The 19952-nt window shown below is 41.0% G+C and overlaps 1 protein-coding gene across 1 annotated transcript in view; it reads left to right on the plus strand.

Annotated features, from left to right (window-relative positions):
• The window catches only part of LOC113646004 (A disintegrin and metalloproteinase with thrombospondin motifs 2-like), a 161487-nt gene extending 142013 nt beyond the window's left edge, over nt 1-19474 (plus strand). The window contains exons 10-22 of the mRNA XM_047802651.1: nt 1699-1812; nt 1921-2066; nt 3336-3511; nt 7897-8030; nt 8113-8233; nt 8335-8415; nt 8526-8689; nt 9687-9852; nt 10021-10153; nt 11242-11449; nt 12099-12228; nt 14099-14115; nt 16503-19474. Of these exons, the coding sequence (XP_047658607.1) occupies nt 1699-1812; nt 1921-2066; nt 3336-3511; nt 7897-8030; nt 8113-8233; nt 8335-8415; nt 8526-8689; nt 9687-9852; nt 10021-10153; nt 11242-11449; nt 12099-12228; nt 14099-14115; nt 16503-17597 (2685 nt within the window). The 3' untranslated portion in view covers nt 17598-19474. The remainder of the gene's footprint in view (nt 1-1698; nt 1813-1920; nt 2067-3335; nt 3512-7896; nt 8031-8112; nt 8234-8334; nt 8416-8525; nt 8690-9686; nt 9853-10020; nt 10154-11241; nt 11450-12098; nt 12229-14098; nt 14116-16502) is intronic.
• The last annotated feature ends 478 nt before the right edge of the window (nt 19475-19952 follow it).

Genomic DNA, 19952 nt, shown 5'->3' on the forward strand with positions numbered 1-19952 from the left:
TCTTTTTATTGAGACGTGTTGAGCATTCAGAAAATGTATCCGACTTTATAATAAAATGAAAGCAAGAAGTCAAGACAAACCCTTTCAAACAACTCCAGAAGAATACAATTCTAATTCGATTTTCATTCCTCTGTCTGTTTTTGCTCTCGTTCATGTCGAGTGGTGGTCATGTGGCATTGCTAGCTAACATCCGTAAGCTCACTGTGGTGTTGGTTTTAATGCTGTCAGAATCTCCATGACTGAAAACGTGGTTCTTCATCGCTATGTTTTGGTTTGCATGTATATCCTTACATATTTGTTTAGTGAGACAGTAACTCTTTAAGGATCACTGTACGTTTTCTGCACAGCAGACTCCAGAGTTTACGCGGCATGGTGCGACACGAAACAGTCGAAAATTTGGAAAAGCATCTGTTCGAATTTTGCGAGTCTGTACGCACGCACACGTGTAGCCTTGTACAGTACACGTGAGGCTTTCTGCTGTTGTGCAGTAGTTTAGCATGTTGTGCATTTTTAACATGCTTTTCTGCTCACCGTGGTCATAAAGAGTAGTTATATGACTTATCATAGCTTTCCTGTCAAATCGAAGCTTGTCTTGGCACCGTATATTATTTACATTTCCTAGTTTTGATAACTTCTTATAGAAGAGAAAATAATATTAATCTGATTGTCATTGGGGGGCACGGTGGCTTAGTATGTTTGCCTCACACCTCCGGGGTTGGGGGTTCGATTCCCGCCTCCGCCTTGTGTGTGTGGAGTTTGCATGTTCTCCCCGTGCCTCGGCGGTTTCCTCCGGGTTCTTCGGTTTCCTCCCTCGGTCCAAAGACATGCATGGTAGGTTGATTGGCATCTCTGGAAAATTGTCCGTAGTGTGAGTGTGTGAGTGAATGAGAGTGTATGTGTGTGCCCTGTTATGGGTTGGCACTCCGTCCAGGGTGTATCCTGCCTCGATGCCCGATGACACCTGAGATAGGCACAGGCTCCCCGTGACCCGAGAAGTCCGGATAAGCGGTAGAAAATGAATGAATGAATGATTGTCATTGAGGGACATTGGTGACTCAAGGGTTCAAGGCCCAGCACTGCCAAGCTTCCACTGTTGGACCATTAAGCAAGGCCCTTAACCCTCCCTTAAGGGTTGCTGTATCAAAGCTGCCCTTGCACTCCGACCCCAACCTCCTAAGAAACAAATTCCACTGTGGTATAATGTATATGTTGCGATAATAAAGGTTTTCATGCCCCAAGTAATTGAGTGTATGTGTTTAAAATTGTGACTGCAGACATAGATCTCGTAAATCTAAAATAATTAGGGTCCTCTTGTAGGGTCCTCACGCTCTCAGTGCCTTAACCCAGGGAGCTAAAGCTAACCCAGCCAATAAAGAGCTAACTCTCATTGCAAGTCCCAAGCATGGATAAAATGTGATGGTTGCATCTCGAAGGGCATCCGGCGTAAAACATGTGCCAAATCATATACTGTACATGGACCAGATGGTCCGCAGTGGCGACCCCAACCAGGGAGCAGCCAAAAGAACAACAACAACATAACAGGTTGCCTTAAAGTGTTGCTGTCGTATTATCTGTTACTCCGTGAACCAGAGCGATACATCCACGTCGACGGGCTTCTCCGAGACAAATGCATATGACTGTTTCACGTGCCGCTGAGTCACCGTGTCAGTAATCTTGTTTGTGCTTGTTCTTCTTCAGTACCGTCCCTTTGACCCATGTAAGCAGCTGTGGTGCGCTCATCCAGACAATCCGTTCTTCTGCAAGACCAAAAAAGGACCGCCGATCGACGGAACGATATGTGGAGACGGCAAGGTGCTAACTTAACGCTTGGCCACTTACACAAGAATATCTGCAATATAAACAAAGAGTATAGTTTGTGTTTACTTTCCGTCTCTCTGTCTCCGTGTCTCGCCGTCTCAGCACTGCTTTAAAGGACACTGTGTGTGGTTAACTCCAGACATCATAAAGCGAGATGGGAACTGGGGCATGTGGAGCGAGTACGGTGCCTGCAATCGGCTTTGCGGAAGAGGACTTCAATTCCGCACTCGCGCTTGTGACAATCCACGGTACTAAACAGAAATAATCTGCCATGAATAACTAACTAATGATTGTATTCTATATAATTGACATTTTTTTAGCATCCAAGAAAAAACTCTTAATACAGAAACAAGGGTAAATTCTTATTTAACAGATTTTACAGAGACTCCACTGTGATTTTTATGTGTGTTTTTTCCTCCATCCATGTCTTACCAAATTACAGACTATCACAGACTGAATAAAAAAAATAAAAAAAACATTAAAACCTCAGCTAACGGTATAAAGCATCGCTTTATATTCACAAATGCGTCGACTAGCTTTATCGCCGTGGGCTTCTAAAATATCTAACATCCAGCGCTTATCATTTAACGCCGCATACGATTACATTGGTTTATATTCAAACTAGTCATTAATTCTAGTTCATTTATCAGCATTTACTATTCAATATTTAAGGAAACGATCACATGACACAAACATCCAGGTTCTCGGAAACCCACTAGTCTGCATCAAATTCTGCTACGTTTACATGCGACCAAAAAATTATTAGTAATCGGATTAAAAAAAAACCTCCACGTACAGTACAGTAAACACCTCCGTCGGAAAAATCAAATCTCGCTATTTTTCTGCAAATATTCCAAATATTTTTTGTCTGAAATATGATTAAGAAAGTAGTGAGATTCGAAACCTTCCCATGGCTCGAATGTCCATTTTCTTCTAAATCGGATTTCAAAACATATCGCGAACGTTTAACAAAAGATATTCGGAATATTTTCGGAAAATAGCGAGATTATATTTGTTCCTATTTACCAGATTATTTCAGATCTATGTCACTTCTTTTTCCCAGATTTTTTCAAAGGATTGCAATATTCAGTGTAAACAGTACTTTCTGGACCTGAATACGAATCCGAATCAGATTGGATTCATTCGGATCGACAACACCGTCATATAAACATACCTGGTGTTCCGTTTCACACCGATATGACATTAAACCTCTCGTGTTTTTTAGGACCTAAACCTTCCTTACTTTTGATTTTACATCACAGCCTCTAACTTCTCACAGAAATAACAGAAATACAACACCAACCAAAATATTGTAGTACTTTAGCCAGTACTTTACTGAACGCATCATACGAATTTTATCATAAACATGTTTTCTTTGATTCTGGGTGGAGTTTTTTTTTTTTTTTACATTGGTGGAGAAAACGGTGGTGTCTTCGTCAAGAACGTTGCTTGGATAATTAATCACCTTTAAATAGAAGTATTACTATTATTATCTGCTTTACTTCTATTTTCTCTAGTCCTGCTAATGGTGGACGCACCTGCACCGGCTCGAACTACCAGTTCAGAGTGTGTAACACTCATGACTGTGAGGACCCGTACCGGGACTACAGGGCCGAGCAGTGCAGCTCCATGGACAGCAAGTTTGAGTACCACAACATGAAACACCACTGGCTGCCTTATGAGCACCCTGACCGTAAGTAACCAAACAACGAGCAAGTCAGACACTAAGTGTTGTATTCAGAGCTGAGTGAAAGGGAAGCAGTGAGTAGTGAGAATGTATCGCTAGGATTAAATCTGTATTCAGACCTCCAGCACAGACCAGACCTTGCATGCTATCAGCTTGGCCAAGATGCAATCCCTTTGTCTGAGGTTCACGATAAACAATGCAAAAAAAAAAATTGGAGGCTGATAATAATTAGTACATAATAAATAGTAAATAATGAATACAAAAACATGATACATGATATTTATTTATTTATTTCAATAGTACTGTTAATAATAATACTACATTGTGCTGGAAAAAAAAAAAATATATATATATAATATATATATATATATATATATATATATATATATATATGTATATATATATATATATATATATTTTTTTTAATTTCGGGGGAACAGAACATTAACATTTTAGGTCCATGTCCAGGAAGCTCCCCAGATCTTAAACCCATTGAGAACTTGTGGTCAATCCTTAAGAGGCAGGTGAACAAACAAAATTGTCCCACGGTTGGAAAAATGTCCAAAAATGGACCAACAAATTCTGACAAACTCCAAGAACGGGCTGCTATCAGAAGCTGACTGACAACATGACAGGGTGTCAAAAGCCTTTGATAGCATAGCATATATATATATATATATATATTGGTTAAAATGTATCTATTGATTTTATGTTACAGAGTTTTACACTTGACCTTTTCTTTACTCAGTCCACATTTTCTATACCAGATTTATTCATTCATTTTCTACCGCTTATCCGAACTGCCTTGGGGCATCATCAGGCATCAAGGCAGGATACACTCTGGAAGGAGTGCCAACCCATCGAGGCACGGGGAGAACATGCAAACTCCACACACACAAGGCGGAGACGGGAATCGAACCCCCGACCCTGGAGGTGTGAGGAGAACGTGCTAACCACTAAGCCACCGTGCCCCCGATTTATTTATTTATTTATTTATTTAGTTAGGGTGTGTGTGTGGGGGGTGTTTATAGGTAGTGGTCAAGATCTGTAGCTTTCCACTGCTTATATAAGTCTACACAGACTTTCTTTTCGCCTGATTTCACTCTGTTTAAACAGAGACTTATAAATCTGTCCTTGTTGCATGTTTTCAGCTCCAGAGATCTGTGAAAGGGCAAAAACATGGTCACATTACAGCCACCAGCTCCATTGCCTCCTTTTGTCTTTCATCAATGTCCTCCGTGAGCTTGAGTTCCTTCGAGCATCTTCTGTGGAGTGTAATCTCCACAGAACCGTTAACTCCTCAGCTGTGAGCCTGGATCTCACAAGAATGACAGGAAACAGCCAAAGTGGATCTTAGCTAAGTAGGGACTTTTGGAGTTGTAGAGATTTGACAGCAAAACAGAACAATGTATGTAGAGTTCTATGCCTGGATTATTATTTATCCCTGAGCCCAGTTTTTCTAGCTCAAATGCATCTGGTAGGATTTAGTAAAGTGATATTGATTTGATGCAGAGCTCAAGTGATGGTGACAAGCCACAGAAATATTCTACGTCTCCAGTGTTTTCATCATTATTAACTGTTCTGATATATGAGACGCTATGTTTTTGGTTTTTTTTTGATAACATGCTGTTGAGCTGTAAAGATTTGCCAGTTTCAATCAGTGCACCAGACACAATATTTTACGATGCAGCTGCAGCAATTAAAAACTCTGTTTATCAGTCGGAAAGTATTTCGCTCTCCCTCTCTTCTCCTGCCTCCTTCGTGGCTGTCAGTGCAAGTGACAGAGGCTTTATGGTTTGTCAGAAGCGCTTCTGAACACCGTCGGCTGGGAACGCTGCGTGTGAGACGGAAGTACGCTTTTGCGAGACGGATTGCGTCTTTATAATAACGAGCAGCTTGTTGTGATACAAAAAGAGACGCTGGTGAGGGGACAACCGTTTCTAGCTGCTGTAATATAAGTGATGACAGGAACGAATTTGTTTTGTAGCCGTCGACATCTCGTTCTTTAATACGTTTGCCAGCGTTGCCGGTACTCGATGGATAAAAGATTTGACGTGTTATCGGAAATGATTGGAAATGAATCAACACTGTATCACATGACACAAACCCACCTTTAATTATTTTCCCACTAACATGTCTTCATGTCGGGGGGCACGGTGGCTTAGTGGTTAGCACGTTCGCCTCACACCTCCAGGGTTGGGGGTTCGATTCCCACCTCCGCTTTGTGTGTGTGGAGTTTGCATGTTCTCCCCGTGCCTCGGGGGTTTCCTCCGGGTACTCCGGTTTCCTCCCCCGGTCCAAAGCATGCATGGTAGGTTGATTGGCATCTCTGGAAAAATTGTCCGTAGTGTGTGAGTGAATGAGTGAATGAGAGTGAATGAGTGAATGAGAGTGTGTGTTTGCCCTGCGATGGGTTGGCACTCCGTCCAGGGTGTATCCTGCCTCGATGCCCTATGACGCCTGAGACCCGAGGTAGTTTTGTCCCCGTGACCCGAGGTAGTTCGGATAAGCGGTAGAAAATGAATGAATGAATGTCTTCATGTCCTGCTTCCATCAACTTCCTCCACAAGCTTGAGCTTCTCGAACAGGCTGTGCCTGAAGTATTTGTTATCACCACAGAACTAGTAACTCCTCAGCTGCGAGCCTTGATCTTATGATCACAGCATGAACAGCCAAACTGGATCTTAACTAAGCTGGGACTTCCGGGGTCTTACAGACTTGATGTCAAATCAATAACAGATGAATGGATTTTAGAAGCAACTCGGTTCCAGGTATGTTAGCAAATCTACAGGGTTTGCCTCCTCCTGTGTCCATGATTTGCAGCCTGTAAACACCAAAGAAGCACAAACTGTTATGAGGACCTTATATGTGAGTATTTGGGATGGATGGGGCAAGAAAAAAAACCCAAGCATGTGTTTGTTGATGCCTGGACAAACGAATTGGCATGGCACAATAATAGAAATGTTACACTCACCTCATTTAGGAAAGACTCCATAGAATTGTAATGTTGAAGAACTTTAACGGACTAACTAATCTACCCAACAAAAAAAGCTTCCTTACAAATTTGCTCTCCTAGCCCAGGGGTCGGCAACCCGCGGCTCCGGAGCCGCAAGTGGCTCTTTCATCCCTCTGCTGTGGCTCCCTGTAGATTTGGAAAATAAATATTTAATTTAAATTTCTTCTATTTTAGTTAGTTAAAGTTTTTTAAAAATGGAATTCTAAATTCTAAGATCATGATGCTCTTGTAACATTAAAATAACCCGCGTTTAATTGTGTTGTCGCTCAAAATACGCGTCATAACTGCCGACTTGCGAAATCCGACACAGAAGCAGACGCATTTTAAAATGCGAGTTAAAATGTTGATGTCATGAATACGAAGAGGACTCGATTAGACGTTGAACATTTTATTAGAAAGTAACCTTCGACCCAGCGTCTTTTTACTTAAGGTCAGTTCAAACTGTTCAGAATATTTTTGTTTGCCTGCAGAAATAAAATTTGGTTTACTCGGTAGCAGGTCGTTGATTTCATAAATGCAACACACTACAGTTTTTTTCTATACTTTCCATAAAGGTAAAAAAACGATATATATGCGGTGTGTTATCTTCATTTTAGTTCACTTCACTCCCTGTGTTTTTTTCTGTGGGAAACGGGTCCAAATGGCGCGTTGAGTGTTTAAGGTTGCCGACCCCTGGTCTAGCCGGTCATCTTCCAGGATAAATAGGTACTGTAGTGGTGACTAATCACTATATACACTATTCTTTTGTTGTGCTGAATGATGATTGCTGACTTGAGACCTCAAGCTCAAACTTGAGTGGGTCAGTCCCACTGAAAGGGGCGTGGCCTGTGTGACTTGCCGGTTCCATGGAAGGAGACATAGATTTTATGACATGTCAGGTATGATCTCTGTTACTGTAAAAGTAAAAGAGGTATGGATCATGTATCCTGTTGTGGTTTTCTTTCTTCCATGATATAATCTGAATATATGATTCGGCACAGTCGTTGAGCCAGATGTGCTGATGCAATCCTCCATTTTGATCTGGGTTTGTGACCAGCAATGAGAGTGCATTGATATTTTGGGGAAGTCGAGGCCTAATGGTTAGAGAGTCTGACTCCTAACCCTAAGGTTGTGGGTTCGAGTCTTGGGCCGGCCACGACTGAGGTGCCCTCGAGCAAGGCACCGAACCCGGGCGCCGCAGCATAAATGGGTGCCCACGGCTCCGGGTGTGTGTTCACTGCTGTTTGTGTGCACTTTGGATGGGTTAAATGCAGAGAACGAATTCTGAGTATGGGTCACCGTACTTAGCCGTATGACAGGGCAGTGTAAAAGGTAGCAGTCGTGATCAATTTAAAGCTAATACTCTCTGTCAAATATTCTCTATCATTTCCTGTAGCTAAACAGCGCTGCACCTTGTACTGCCAGTCCAAAGAGACACGTGTGGTGGTGAACATGCAGGAGCTGGTGGAACCGGGCAGCCGCTGCTCCTACAAAGACCCCTACAGCGTGTGTGTATATGGCGAGTGCGAGGTGAGCCTGTTGGCAAATGTGTACTCGTAGGTGTGTGGGTTTGCGATTTGTATTTGCTATTGATATTTCTCTGTATTTTCAGAAATTGGGCTGTGAGAACGTGGTGGGTTCACCGCTCCAGGAGGACAAGTGCGGTGTGTGTGGGGGGGATGGAACCAGATGCAAGACTCACAGGTTCAACTTCACCTTCACTGATAAGAAAGGTAGGCTTTAATCGAACAAAGTGCCGATAAATTAGAGAGGTTATTGTGTTTTTGAGACTAAAACATGCGACAAAAATACGTTTTGTGTCTTGGCCTTATAGGTGTTATTAAAGTGCTTGAAATTCCTAGAGGAGCGAGGCATCTGCTTATCCAGGAACTCAACGGAACTGCTCATATTTTGGGTAAATAAAAATTTAAAGAATTTGGAAACGAATGAATTGCACGCAAATTGTGATATTTGTGAATAATTGTGCATTTTGTGTTGTGTTTATTTTATCGTATGTTTGTGTAGCTGTGAAAAACAAAGCGACCGGTGATTTCTTCCTGAACTCTCATGGAGATTACCCAGAAACCCGTTCGGTCATTGAGAAAGGGCTGGAATGGCAGTACGAGAACAAGAATTACAAAGACAGCATTCAGACCAACGGACCTCTGAAGAACGATGTCGTTATCATGGTAAGCACACTTTATTAATTAAATTTACGATTACGATGCCCGCTCTAAAGATTTACACTTTCTTTAAAACACTGGATAATCTTACCTGGCTACGGTGGACTAGAGGTCTTCTCAGGTCTAAAGAAATATACTTGAACCGAAGTGACCCGAATCACTTTTTACCCGAAATCGACGTGCATATATCTTTATTTTTTTAAGAAAGACCCGATGGAAGACAAAGCCGAAAAAGTTAAGCCAATTTTCTTTTAACCCGACCGGACCCGAATGTTGCGTAACTCTACACTAAAGTAACCGCTACAGCGTGGACTCAAAATTGATTGACAGGTCTGTTTCAACGAAAATTTGCTTACCGCCAGCCACACGTCGCCAGCCACATGTCGCAAGCGGCCTTTAGCAAACAGAGGAGAGGTTGGAAAAGGACTCGAGTCGATGCATACACGAGAGATACGGTAGTCCGAGTCTTCTCGGGTCCGTTCGGTAAAAACACAATCATTTTAAATTACCCGAGACCCGACACCGCTATTATTATACCCGACCCGTGTCCGAGGCACACGTGAAACTTTTAGACCCGAACCCGCTTGTGTCTCGGGTCGGACCTCGGTTTTTCCGATCTAAGTGGACCCGTGAAGACTTCTACTGTGGACATGCAGATTAAAAGTAAAAGTGTCACTCAAGGTTTACTCACGATTAGCCCCACCTACTTTACAGTACATTTACAGCATTTGGTAAACGCCTTCATCCAGAGCGACTTACATTTTATCACATTTTATACAACTGAGCAATTGACGGTTAAGGGCCTTGCTCACTGGCCCAGTGGTGGCAGCTTGGTTGACCTGGGACTTGAACTCACAACCTTCTAATCAGTACTTCAACACCTTAACCATTAGGGTACAACATCCCATTTACATTAAAATGGCAGGGATTCTGGTTAAAAAAAAAAAGAAAGACTTGTCACTTTCTAACTTTGTTTTCTAACGTTTATACATTTGTCGCTCAGATCCGGATGCATAGCTCAGCAAAGGCGAAGGTTTCGGTCAAATACATTACCGACTTTGATCAGCTGAGCGACAGAGCCAACGAGAACAACATGGTGCCTGACAATGCAGTGCCCTACTCCTGGGTGGTTAAGAAGTGGACTCCTTGCTCCAAGACCTGCGGGACAGGTATCGCATCTTAATAGCATACCTCTGTGTATTGGCTTGTTCTATGAGGAGAAGAAAAGTAGAGAAAGAGAATCCAAATTGTATCGTGTGAGTGTTTTTAGCTTGGCGTGCAGCTATTGCATAATAAACAGCTCTCTGTTTGTGTGTGTTCTCATTTTTGTCTATAAGGTACACAGATGACACGCTACGGTTGCCGTAAGAACGCTGAGATGAGGCTGGTGCACAGGCGCTTCTGTGAGAAAATCAAAAAGCCTTCTGTCATCTTCAGGGACTGCTATCTACGAGAATGCGCTCAGCCCATGTACGTAAGTTTGTGTGTGTTTGTGTGTGTGTGTATTATTACAAGGGTATAGTAGGGTATTGGGGTATTATTAATTAATTAATGGTGTATAAACAATAACATTCTTGTTATTGTGCCGGACAAAACTTTGGCACGTAACTTGTCCCGCAGCTTTTGTCCTAGACCCATGAATGAGGTGTCAAATTGACCGGCTCATTGAGGAGAGGTGTGCTATGACTTTTATAAGCGATCGGAATTCTGGAATTCCCGGTACGGAAGCTCAAATTGGGTTTTTTTCCCCATAGACTTCCATTATAAATTTTGGAGGTTTATAACTCGGCAAGTTTTCGAGCGATTTACACCAAACACGACCGGCTCCTTTAGGACCTTACTCCGGACAAAGTTTTATTTCAGTAGCAACTTTTGTCCAAAAGTATTGGCACCTCACTGGGTATTCACGTGACGTTACTTGTAGCCCCGCCCCCAAAATGAGCTGAAATCAAAAAGTTAGCACAACATGGACATGTCATGTATCAAAACACTCAGCTCGATGAGGGAAACTGACGTCACATGTAACCCCGCCCCCAAAATAAGCGAAATCAAAAAGTTAGCACAACATGGACATGTCATGTATCAAAACACTCAGCTCGATGAGGGGAACTTGCCATGTGCAAGCACCATTCACATTTTCTTCAGGAAATGTACATTCTAGTTATTATTATTATTATTATTAGTAGTAGTAGTAGTAGTAGTAGTAGTAGTATGCACTTATATATGCTTATGTACAAAAGAGTAGGCAAATGTACTTTTTATCCATTTCTATTTACATTTAATGACGTTACCCCTTATTACACATATAAACAATCATTCCCCTTCTCGTTCATTCATCTTTTTTCCTCTGCCTTTAAGTTAAAACATTTTTTTTATTGTTTTTGTGTTACTGATTATTACAAAATACTGACCTATGTAAGGCATAGAACTGTCAGAACTGATGTCAGAGCTTTTATATGGATTGTGATAACCATAATGCTGACAAATGCTGCAAATGTAATGTAATGTAATGTGATAACTGTTTTCTATAATAAATACCGTGTGTGTGTGTTCTGTAGCTGGGTGAGTGGGGATTGGGGTGAGTGCAGTAAGTCCTGTGGTAGATTTGGGACTCAGACACGCTCAGTGCGCTGCGTTCAGCCGCTCAGTGATGGAAAGTTCAAGTCAATCCGGAGTCGATACTGCAGCGATGAACGTCCTGAGGCGAGACAGAACTGCAACCGCATGCTCTGTCCTGCTGAGTGGAAACTAGGGCCATGGTCACAGGTGCGATTTCTATGAACACACAAACACATACAGTATTATTTCAATCCTGGTGTTCAATAAGCTTTTGAAATCTGTCTTTCGCTTTAGTTCAGACAAAACAAAAAGATATCGGTTGTATTTTATATTACAGATCAGACATATTGAAGTAAAATTTGTAAAGGTTCAGCTACATAAAATTCTTCATTCTTTGCAAAGGTCAAAATAAGAAGCTAACATCACTCAGCTACCTTATAATGCTTTAAGTAACTACCTTAGGTAAGAAGGTGATAATAAGTAACACACACACCCACACACACACTTTAGAGTGTTTGTTTTGTTTCGCACCGGTGCTTCCTGTTAATGTTTTCGATTAGTCACAGAAATCTGTGTTTTAAACTTAAAGAATTTCTGTCTAGTCCTCGGCAGCTTTTTTTTTTTTTTTCTATTAATGTCCTGTGGAAGTTCTTTCCTTTCCTGATGAGTTGCATTTAGCGAAATAATGAAATAATTCAATGAAGAAATTCAGTGAATTCAGGAGTCACTGAATTATAGCCTGTTATAAACAATTCATATTCAGAGGTGTGTGTGTGTGTGTGTGTGTGTGTGTGTGTGTGTGTGTGTGTGTGTGTGTGTGTGTGTGTGTGTGTGTGTGTATTAATCATACCTCTAGTGTTCGGTGACATGCGGCAAAGGGACTCAAGAGAGGCAGGTGCTCTGTCATACTCGTGACAATACCATTGGAATGTGTTTGGAATCCAAACCTCTGGCACTGAGATCCTGCAGCATGGACCCATGCCCAAGTGAGTCCACACTTCCTCTTATACACACTACAAAGGAAACAGGTTTTTTGTTTTGTTTTTTAAATCAAAACCACAGGGAAAAAACTCCATCCACATGAAGCAGCAAGGTATGTGTGTGTGTGTGTGTGTGTGTGTGTGTGTGTGTGTGTGTGTGTGTGTGTGTGTGTGTGTGTGTGTGTGTGTGTGTATTGTAAAGCAGATAAAGTATATCTCTAAGCTATAGAATTCATCAAATAGAAAGAAGAACATGATTAGCATGTATCTACAGCAAGCGTAGGTATTTCCACAGACTCTACCAGTTAGCTAGCTAGCATAAACTGTAGTGATAATTCTATACTTTCATGCTAACCAAGCTAACAGATAGAAACATGACAGATTTCTGAAGGGATTAGAATTAAATTTATAATTTTTATCATTTTATTTCTAGCTAATTAACAACAGTTAATGTGACAGGGTTTCCTTTTTTATAGCTATTTATCTGAGCTGTTTGTCAGTTATTAGTCTGTGTGACATTGATAAGCTTTAAAGTTCAGATGCCCGTATAGAAAAACTCTAATTGTGTGACTACATACATTTGTGCATTATCTCACTGACTATTCTTGTCAAGCCAAGCCATGCCACTTTTCTCTCTCTCCTCTTTGGGCTGGAATGTTGCTCTCTCTCTCTCCTTCGCTCTGCTGGGCAAACTTCCCTGATCAGCCCACAGCACCAATGCTCTATCGCTTCTCTTTTCCCGGGTGGTAGTCCTCTTTCTCCGGGCATCTCTGACAAGGGGCAATTTCTCTCTCTCTCTCTTTCTCTCTCTCTCTCTCTCTCTCTCTCTCTCTCTCTCTCTCTCTCTCTCTCTCTCTCTCTCTCTCTCTCTCTCTCCTTTGTGGAGCTCTATGTTGTGAACGCTGGCCAGTCAGAAATTGTGCACAAATCTATCCAAAAAAAAAAAAAAAAAAAAATTGTGAACGAAAAGTTTGTCAGGAGAAGGGGGTGGAGTTTGCGGTTTGATCTGCACCCTGAGAGGTCAGTTGATGATGCTGAGGATTATTTGGGATGGAGCTGCCCGTTTGCGAGGTGCTCCTTTGCCATTGGCTACATTTGACGGCGTCCATGTCGAAGTGCCGCCCGAGGTGCAGGTGTGTGAGGAAACATATAACTAAAGCTTTATTGTGAGTGTGAACTTGTCACAATGGAGTTAAAAAAAAAAAAAAAAAAAAAAAGGACTTGCTAACTGCTCATTTCACATCCTAGACCATTTTAAGACTAACAAACAGGAACAGAGATATATGATTTATACCAACCTGTAAACTTGGGAAGTACTGTTGAAGCGCTGGGATACATGCTGGCATCCGATGGTGTACGTGAGGTGGAATCTCCAGGGGGAAAAAAATAAATAAATAAAAAACACAGGGTCGCTTTATGGCACACGATCGAACACCACACCACCTCATCATCCATCCTCTTTGACTGTTAAAGATAATATTCAATAAATGCAGCTTATTTGTGCTTGCTATGGTTATATATATATATATATATATATATATATATATATATATATATATATATATATATATATATATATAATTTGTACTTATACATACTTATATGAATTACATATATTAATAACATAATTAATAATTTGTTTCATAAATAAGCTGTAGCTTATTTGCCTACCCTTTTGACTGCTATCAATCACTTTAATCCTTGACTGTTATGTGTAATTTTTAAAATTTTACATAAAATACAGAGCTAGAAGAATTTAATAACAGATGTAAAGTGTTTCTGGGGGAAAAGGGTAGATCTATATTATGCAGGACATGCTCAGCCAGTTGCCTCTCCATTTTTACAATTTTTTAAATGATTTATTTATTTTAAAGAGAATCAAAATCAGACTTTTTTTTCTCTCTCTCTCTGTCGTCTGTCGTTCTACTTCCATTCTTTATCTTGCCGAGACCGCTCTTTAGATGGGGCCCATTTCACAAGCCTCACACGCCATTAACATCGATGAGAATGCGTCATGTTTTTCGACACGAGTGTATCCGTCACGTGTGCGACTGTGTGTTTCTGATGGACTCACGAAAGAATGTGATCCATGAAAATACCTCATACACCTTCATCTTCACTTCACTTCTTGAGACACTGAGCGTGAGAACAATGCCTTATACTGGATTTGAATGTATCGGCATTTCTTTCTGCGAAAGTACGGCTTCACTCATAGAACCCGTTTCGTATATTGTATCGTATTGTATCGTAACAAACACACAGAACCAGAGGCAGCTTCTACCAAACATTACAGAACCAAGCAAACCGAGATAACATAACACACTCCCTAAAACGCCGGCTACCCAGTGGGTTCGGGAGGAAGGGAAAAGGTAGAAAAAAGTGACACTTGGCCTCTCTTTATCACTTCAGACGTGTTATTGTATTGTGAAACACACATTTCTGTTGTGACTATGTAGCGAGCTATCCGAAGTTTTGTGCTAAAAAGCCGTGCGGCGAACGTGGGGCAAAGCCAGACCTCGCAGTGCGATATTGTAAATAAACATTGGTGTTGACTGTATTTAATAAAGTTTATGACTGTTAACTCTTTACTTCTCAGAAAAAAAAAGTTAATATTATATCCTATGAGTAACTGTTGGGTTACTTCAATCAGCCTGCTGCGTCTTGGCTGGCTAATGTGGGGAAAACATTCAGATGGACTTTACGTGCACTGCGTCTATATGCACTTTGATTTATCAGGGAAACTTTATTAATGTTTTGTAAATGTTTAATATATACATATATATATATAAATATATACATATATATGACACTTACACGTGCCATGCCAGTTTTTACATCGTCATCGAAATCCTGTATTTTATTTAACCAATGACCGATTGATTTATTTTTGTGACTATTTGATTTACCAATGGATTGACTGGTCTCAAAGTAATGAAGTGTTTTACCAAAGTTACTGTGAACTTGTACCTTTCGATACAGTCAATTTATTTTTCTTAAGAGAACAAGTCTATATCTATATATTTAATGGGCCGGGAAGTGCATCTCATTGTTTCAGTTTCTGTCATGAACAACTGCAAAAGTAGGAATAAAAATGTGTTCTGAAAAAGACGATACGTTTGGCCTTTCTGTGTCTGTGTTTCTTACAGATTAGGATCAGTTTAGGTTCTGATTTTAGACCTAAACGTGTAGTATTTTCATTTCATTTCTTGCTAGAATCGCTAGGGTTTTATCCGTCGTGCCTTTTTTCACTAGCACTTACTGCTAAAGAAGCAAACATGAAAACGAATGCAGGAAAATACCCACTCATATCCGGACAGATTTGGCCCTCGGGTTCTTAAGAGCGATCGAGTAATCCGTCACTTGGTAAGGATTTTCTACTGTAAGGATTCATCCGAAAAACTGAAAAATCAATCATCGTGTTAGTTCTGGCAGGCTACGTCATCAAGCGTGCATCAGCTGGTAATCAGCTGTCCATGACGTGCACCAATCCGGTTACGACATCCTATTACCCGACCATTTAAATTCCCGGTCATTGAGCCGCCTTCTAGCGCGTCGCTGCTGCTGCGGCTTGAACTCCCTACATCAACCCCGACTCCACCACGCCGGAACCTGTGTTCGTTGTACAAGTTTACGTCTTAAATCTCCACATATTGTTCTCTCTCTATATACCTCTCTCTCTAATTATTTAATTATTTACTTATCCATTTATTCATTTATCTGCCAAAAAAAAAAACTATGCATGATTAACGGTTCTGTCATAGGGGATATCTATTCTATTTTGTAGTCGCTGCTCTCCCCGCTCGGTCCATGCATGCGCACGGACGGGCGCGTGGATTCCTGCCCAGAACAGAACCATACCTCCAACACTAACTGTATGCTATCATCTGACAGAACTGAAGTTAAATGCCTTCACAAACCAAACACAGAATGACACAATCATTTCAAATATAAATACAAAAAAATAATGAAATCATTCTCTTGTTTATTTGTGAATAAATTGTGACTCCACATACCTCCAGATTTATATAGAACTCATTTACACGATGAACAAAAATACATTTTTTTTTTTGTTTGGCAGTTTGACCAAAACGATGGCTAAATAATCTGAAAGTCAAGGCATCTACACATGTACAAGTACAAGGCTAGGTAGATGAGGATGTGCAATCTAGTGACTATTAATGAGAATGTATTAAAAATGCCAAGCAAATTCTACTGATACTGTTTTGCTGTTTCCTATATTGCTGAATGAACCGTCTCCTATTCTGTTCCTTTTCTGCTTGTGCAAACACCGACACGTTTTCTTGCCTTTAAATATACATTATGCATCATATTACATTACGTTCTTTACATCATCTTCACTTTGTTGTGTTATAGGCTCCCGGTGTCGTACCGACCGCTCTATGTTGTGCAAGATGGCGATGCTTCAGCAATATTGCATGATACCTGCGTTCGAGCGCATCTGCTGCAAATCCTGCAGCGCTGACAACACGACGAGCATCGCTGTCGCTACACCGACGGAGTTGACTCTAACTACGCCAAAAGTAAGCACGAGAAGCCAAGGTTTTACTGTGAATACCACAAGTCCTCCATCGGGAAGAAGTATCACAGAAGGCATTGCATATACAGAATATGACGCCTGGGAATATACGATCCTGACAACAGGCACTAAGGTTGAAGCTACGACTCCAAACGTAATGCACATAAACACAGCAAGCAGCTTCTTCACAGAGCCAAACACACCGACGCCAGTCGCCATGACAACCCAGACTACAAGCGGTAACGTCACCTTGTCCGTTATAGATGTTACGATACACAACGCTGATAAAGATAACAATAGTGTCAGTGGGCTGGATGAGTTACACGTCACTACGGCGACTACGCCCACTCCTGACCCCGATCAATCCCAAGTCGAAAGAGATGCCAATCCTGAAACAGTTGGAACGCTGATCCAAACCATTGGGGATGATGAGTTAACCACTTCAGGCTGGCATGCGAGTGAAACAGTCACTAATATCAGCATGGCTCTAATATTAACAACACTAATGCCAACTTTTGAAGAAACATCAAACCCTAACGGAAGTATTGAACAAATAACACCATCTATGATCATGCCGACCACAGCGACAACGATCACCTCATCACCGACGATACACAAGTTGTCAACAGCCAGTCCAGCCAACAAAGAGGAGGAAAACAATGCCATCGAAGTCCATTTCCAAATTACCGGTGTGGATATCGAGTTCCCTGAGAACAACATCATTCCAAGAAGAGGACGCGTCTTCCTACGGGAACGAACGCGCAACAAACGGATCCAGGAACTTCTGGAAGAAAAGAGGAACTTTTTACGCCGAATGAAACGAGCTCAGGGCTTTTAGAGCCTGCTTTCTCTTATAGAGAGACATAAATATCAATGCTACTTTTAACTCCACACAACATTTTGGTGCTTGGGTCAAGAACTGGAAAAGCATACTGTATGTGCTTCCCATATTACAGAGCTAACTGAACATTGTGGAGCCAAAACCACTAGCAAACGTTTGCACAGTAGCTTTGAGCACAGGGAAACCCATTTTTTTGGAATGGGCTACAAAATCAGAGGTCATAGGTTTGAGTCAGATCTCTATTCTAATTGTTTGTTTGTTTTGCATGCCACATCTAGCAGGCATGTTAACACTAGGGTTAGGGTTAGGGTTAGAAAAACTATGAGTAATAAAACTACACTATAGGGGCAAAAGAATGCAGACCCTTGACCATAACAACCAAATCTGGTTCTACCTTTAACTGTTGCCACTAAACTGGACGCACAAATATGTAAAATGTCTTCGTAGTCTGTAGCCTTAAGATTCTCCTCCACTGGAACTAAGAAGCCTGAACCTGCTCCAGCACAACAACACTTCTGTACACAACATGAGCTCCAGGAACACATGGTGTGTTTAAGGTAGGACTTTAGGAATAAGATGGAACTCCCCAGACCTTCTTGATCAGAAATGGTCGATCTCTGATCTCACTAACGGCTAATTGATCTCTGATCCCTACAGCCACACTCGGAAAATCTTCCTACCCAGAATATCTTAACTTTCCGTTAATCTGATCACGTGTCTACACATTTTTTGTCACCGGATGTCATCCCTTTAACTGTAAAATTCATTCCAACTGTGTTTTTATGAATCCTTGGGATTTGAAACTTTCCACAGGACCAAGTTGACAACATTTCCAAGATTAATTGATCTAATCATGGTTTGGATTTAATTGACACGACCAGTGTATTGAAACAGGCTGATAACTGTAATTATACGATTTAAATGATTAATATTAACTTTTTTATGGTCAGTTATGATTTCCAGCACATAAAGTAAACATTTTGTCCCCTCTGGCTTTGCTTCATTGGCTCATATTCTATGTTTAATAGACTCTATTTTGAGAGCAAGTTCAACTCTAACCACACACACACACACACACACACCACATCTCTCTTGAATTTGGTTTGTTAATATACACAAAAATCCTGGTGGCTAAGGTGTTGGTCTACCAATTGGAAGGATGTGAGTTCAGATCCACCAAGCTGCCACTGCTGGGCCCCTGAGCAAGGCCCCTTAATTGCTTAGTTTTATAAAATGAGTTAAAAAATAGATAAGGGTGTCAAATGACTTAAAGGTAAATTTTTTTCTAGAAACATCTTTAGTACATTTACTTTTACAGCATTTAGCAGACACTCTTATCCAGAGTGACTTACATTGTCTTATTTCAGTTTATACACCTGAGCAATTGAGGGCTTTAAGGGCCTTGCTTAGGGGCCCTGCAGTGGTAACTTGTTGGACCTGGGATTCGAACCAATGACCTTCCGATCAGTAGTCGAACACCTTTACCACTGAGCTACCACATTAGTTAATGTGGAAATTAACCAATTAGGGGATTCAGGAATTTGCACACCCAAAGCAAGACTTAAACCTCATTTAATGGACATATGTTTGTGAAAATGGTGAATATTCAGTTCGTATCATTCCAATTCCAATATTTATTCTAAATTTTAAAGGACCGTGAGTGTGTAGTGGTTTATTCTTGATTTATTTACTGGTCATAAAAATCAGCGATTCACCATTTTGGGTTTATCTCTTATCGGCCTGTTCAACATGCACGCAATGTCATCGGTGACGCCCGTCTCTGATTTGTGTATATATTATTTGTTGAATGCAGGAAAAAATATATCAGAAAAAAATGTATATTCTGCTAAATAAAGTATTATTTAAAAGCATGATATCGATTCTGTGTCAGTTTCTGCTGTAGGTTTTTACTACACGATCACGGCCACTGGATGGAGTCGACGTCCAGTTAATAGAGTGAAGGTTTCCCTTCACTATACGAGTGGTGATGTTGTGTTCATGGTGAAGTGTAAGCAGTTGTTTACAAAATGGAATGTTCTTTTCCTCCTTGGGATGTTCGGGGGGTGGAGGTTCTGATATGTTTTTTGTTCAGGTTGATAGCCCTTCGATTTAGATATGGTCTGAATGGAAAAACGAGGGTGTGTGGAGCTCATTTCGGTACCAAAGCAGTAACGTATCCTTTAGATCTCACAGCCAATCACCATACAGTTAATAGTATGAGCTGATATGTGGTGATGTTGTCCTGATCTATGGGCTACTATGGATGGGTAAACCCAAGGACAAGACTTTCTGTAGAAACAGGAAACCAGCTTGTACACTAACCATCTCTCTCTCTCTCTCTCTCTCTCTCTC

The sequence above is a fragment of the Tachysurus fulvidraco genome, chromosome 17 (assembly GCF_022655615.1).
Source record: "Tachysurus fulvidraco isolate hzauxx_2018 chromosome 17, HZAU_PFXX_2.0, whole genome shotgun sequence".
Lineage (NCBI taxonomy): Eukaryota > Metazoa > Chordata > Actinopteri > Siluriformes > Bagridae > Tachysurus > Tachysurus fulvidraco.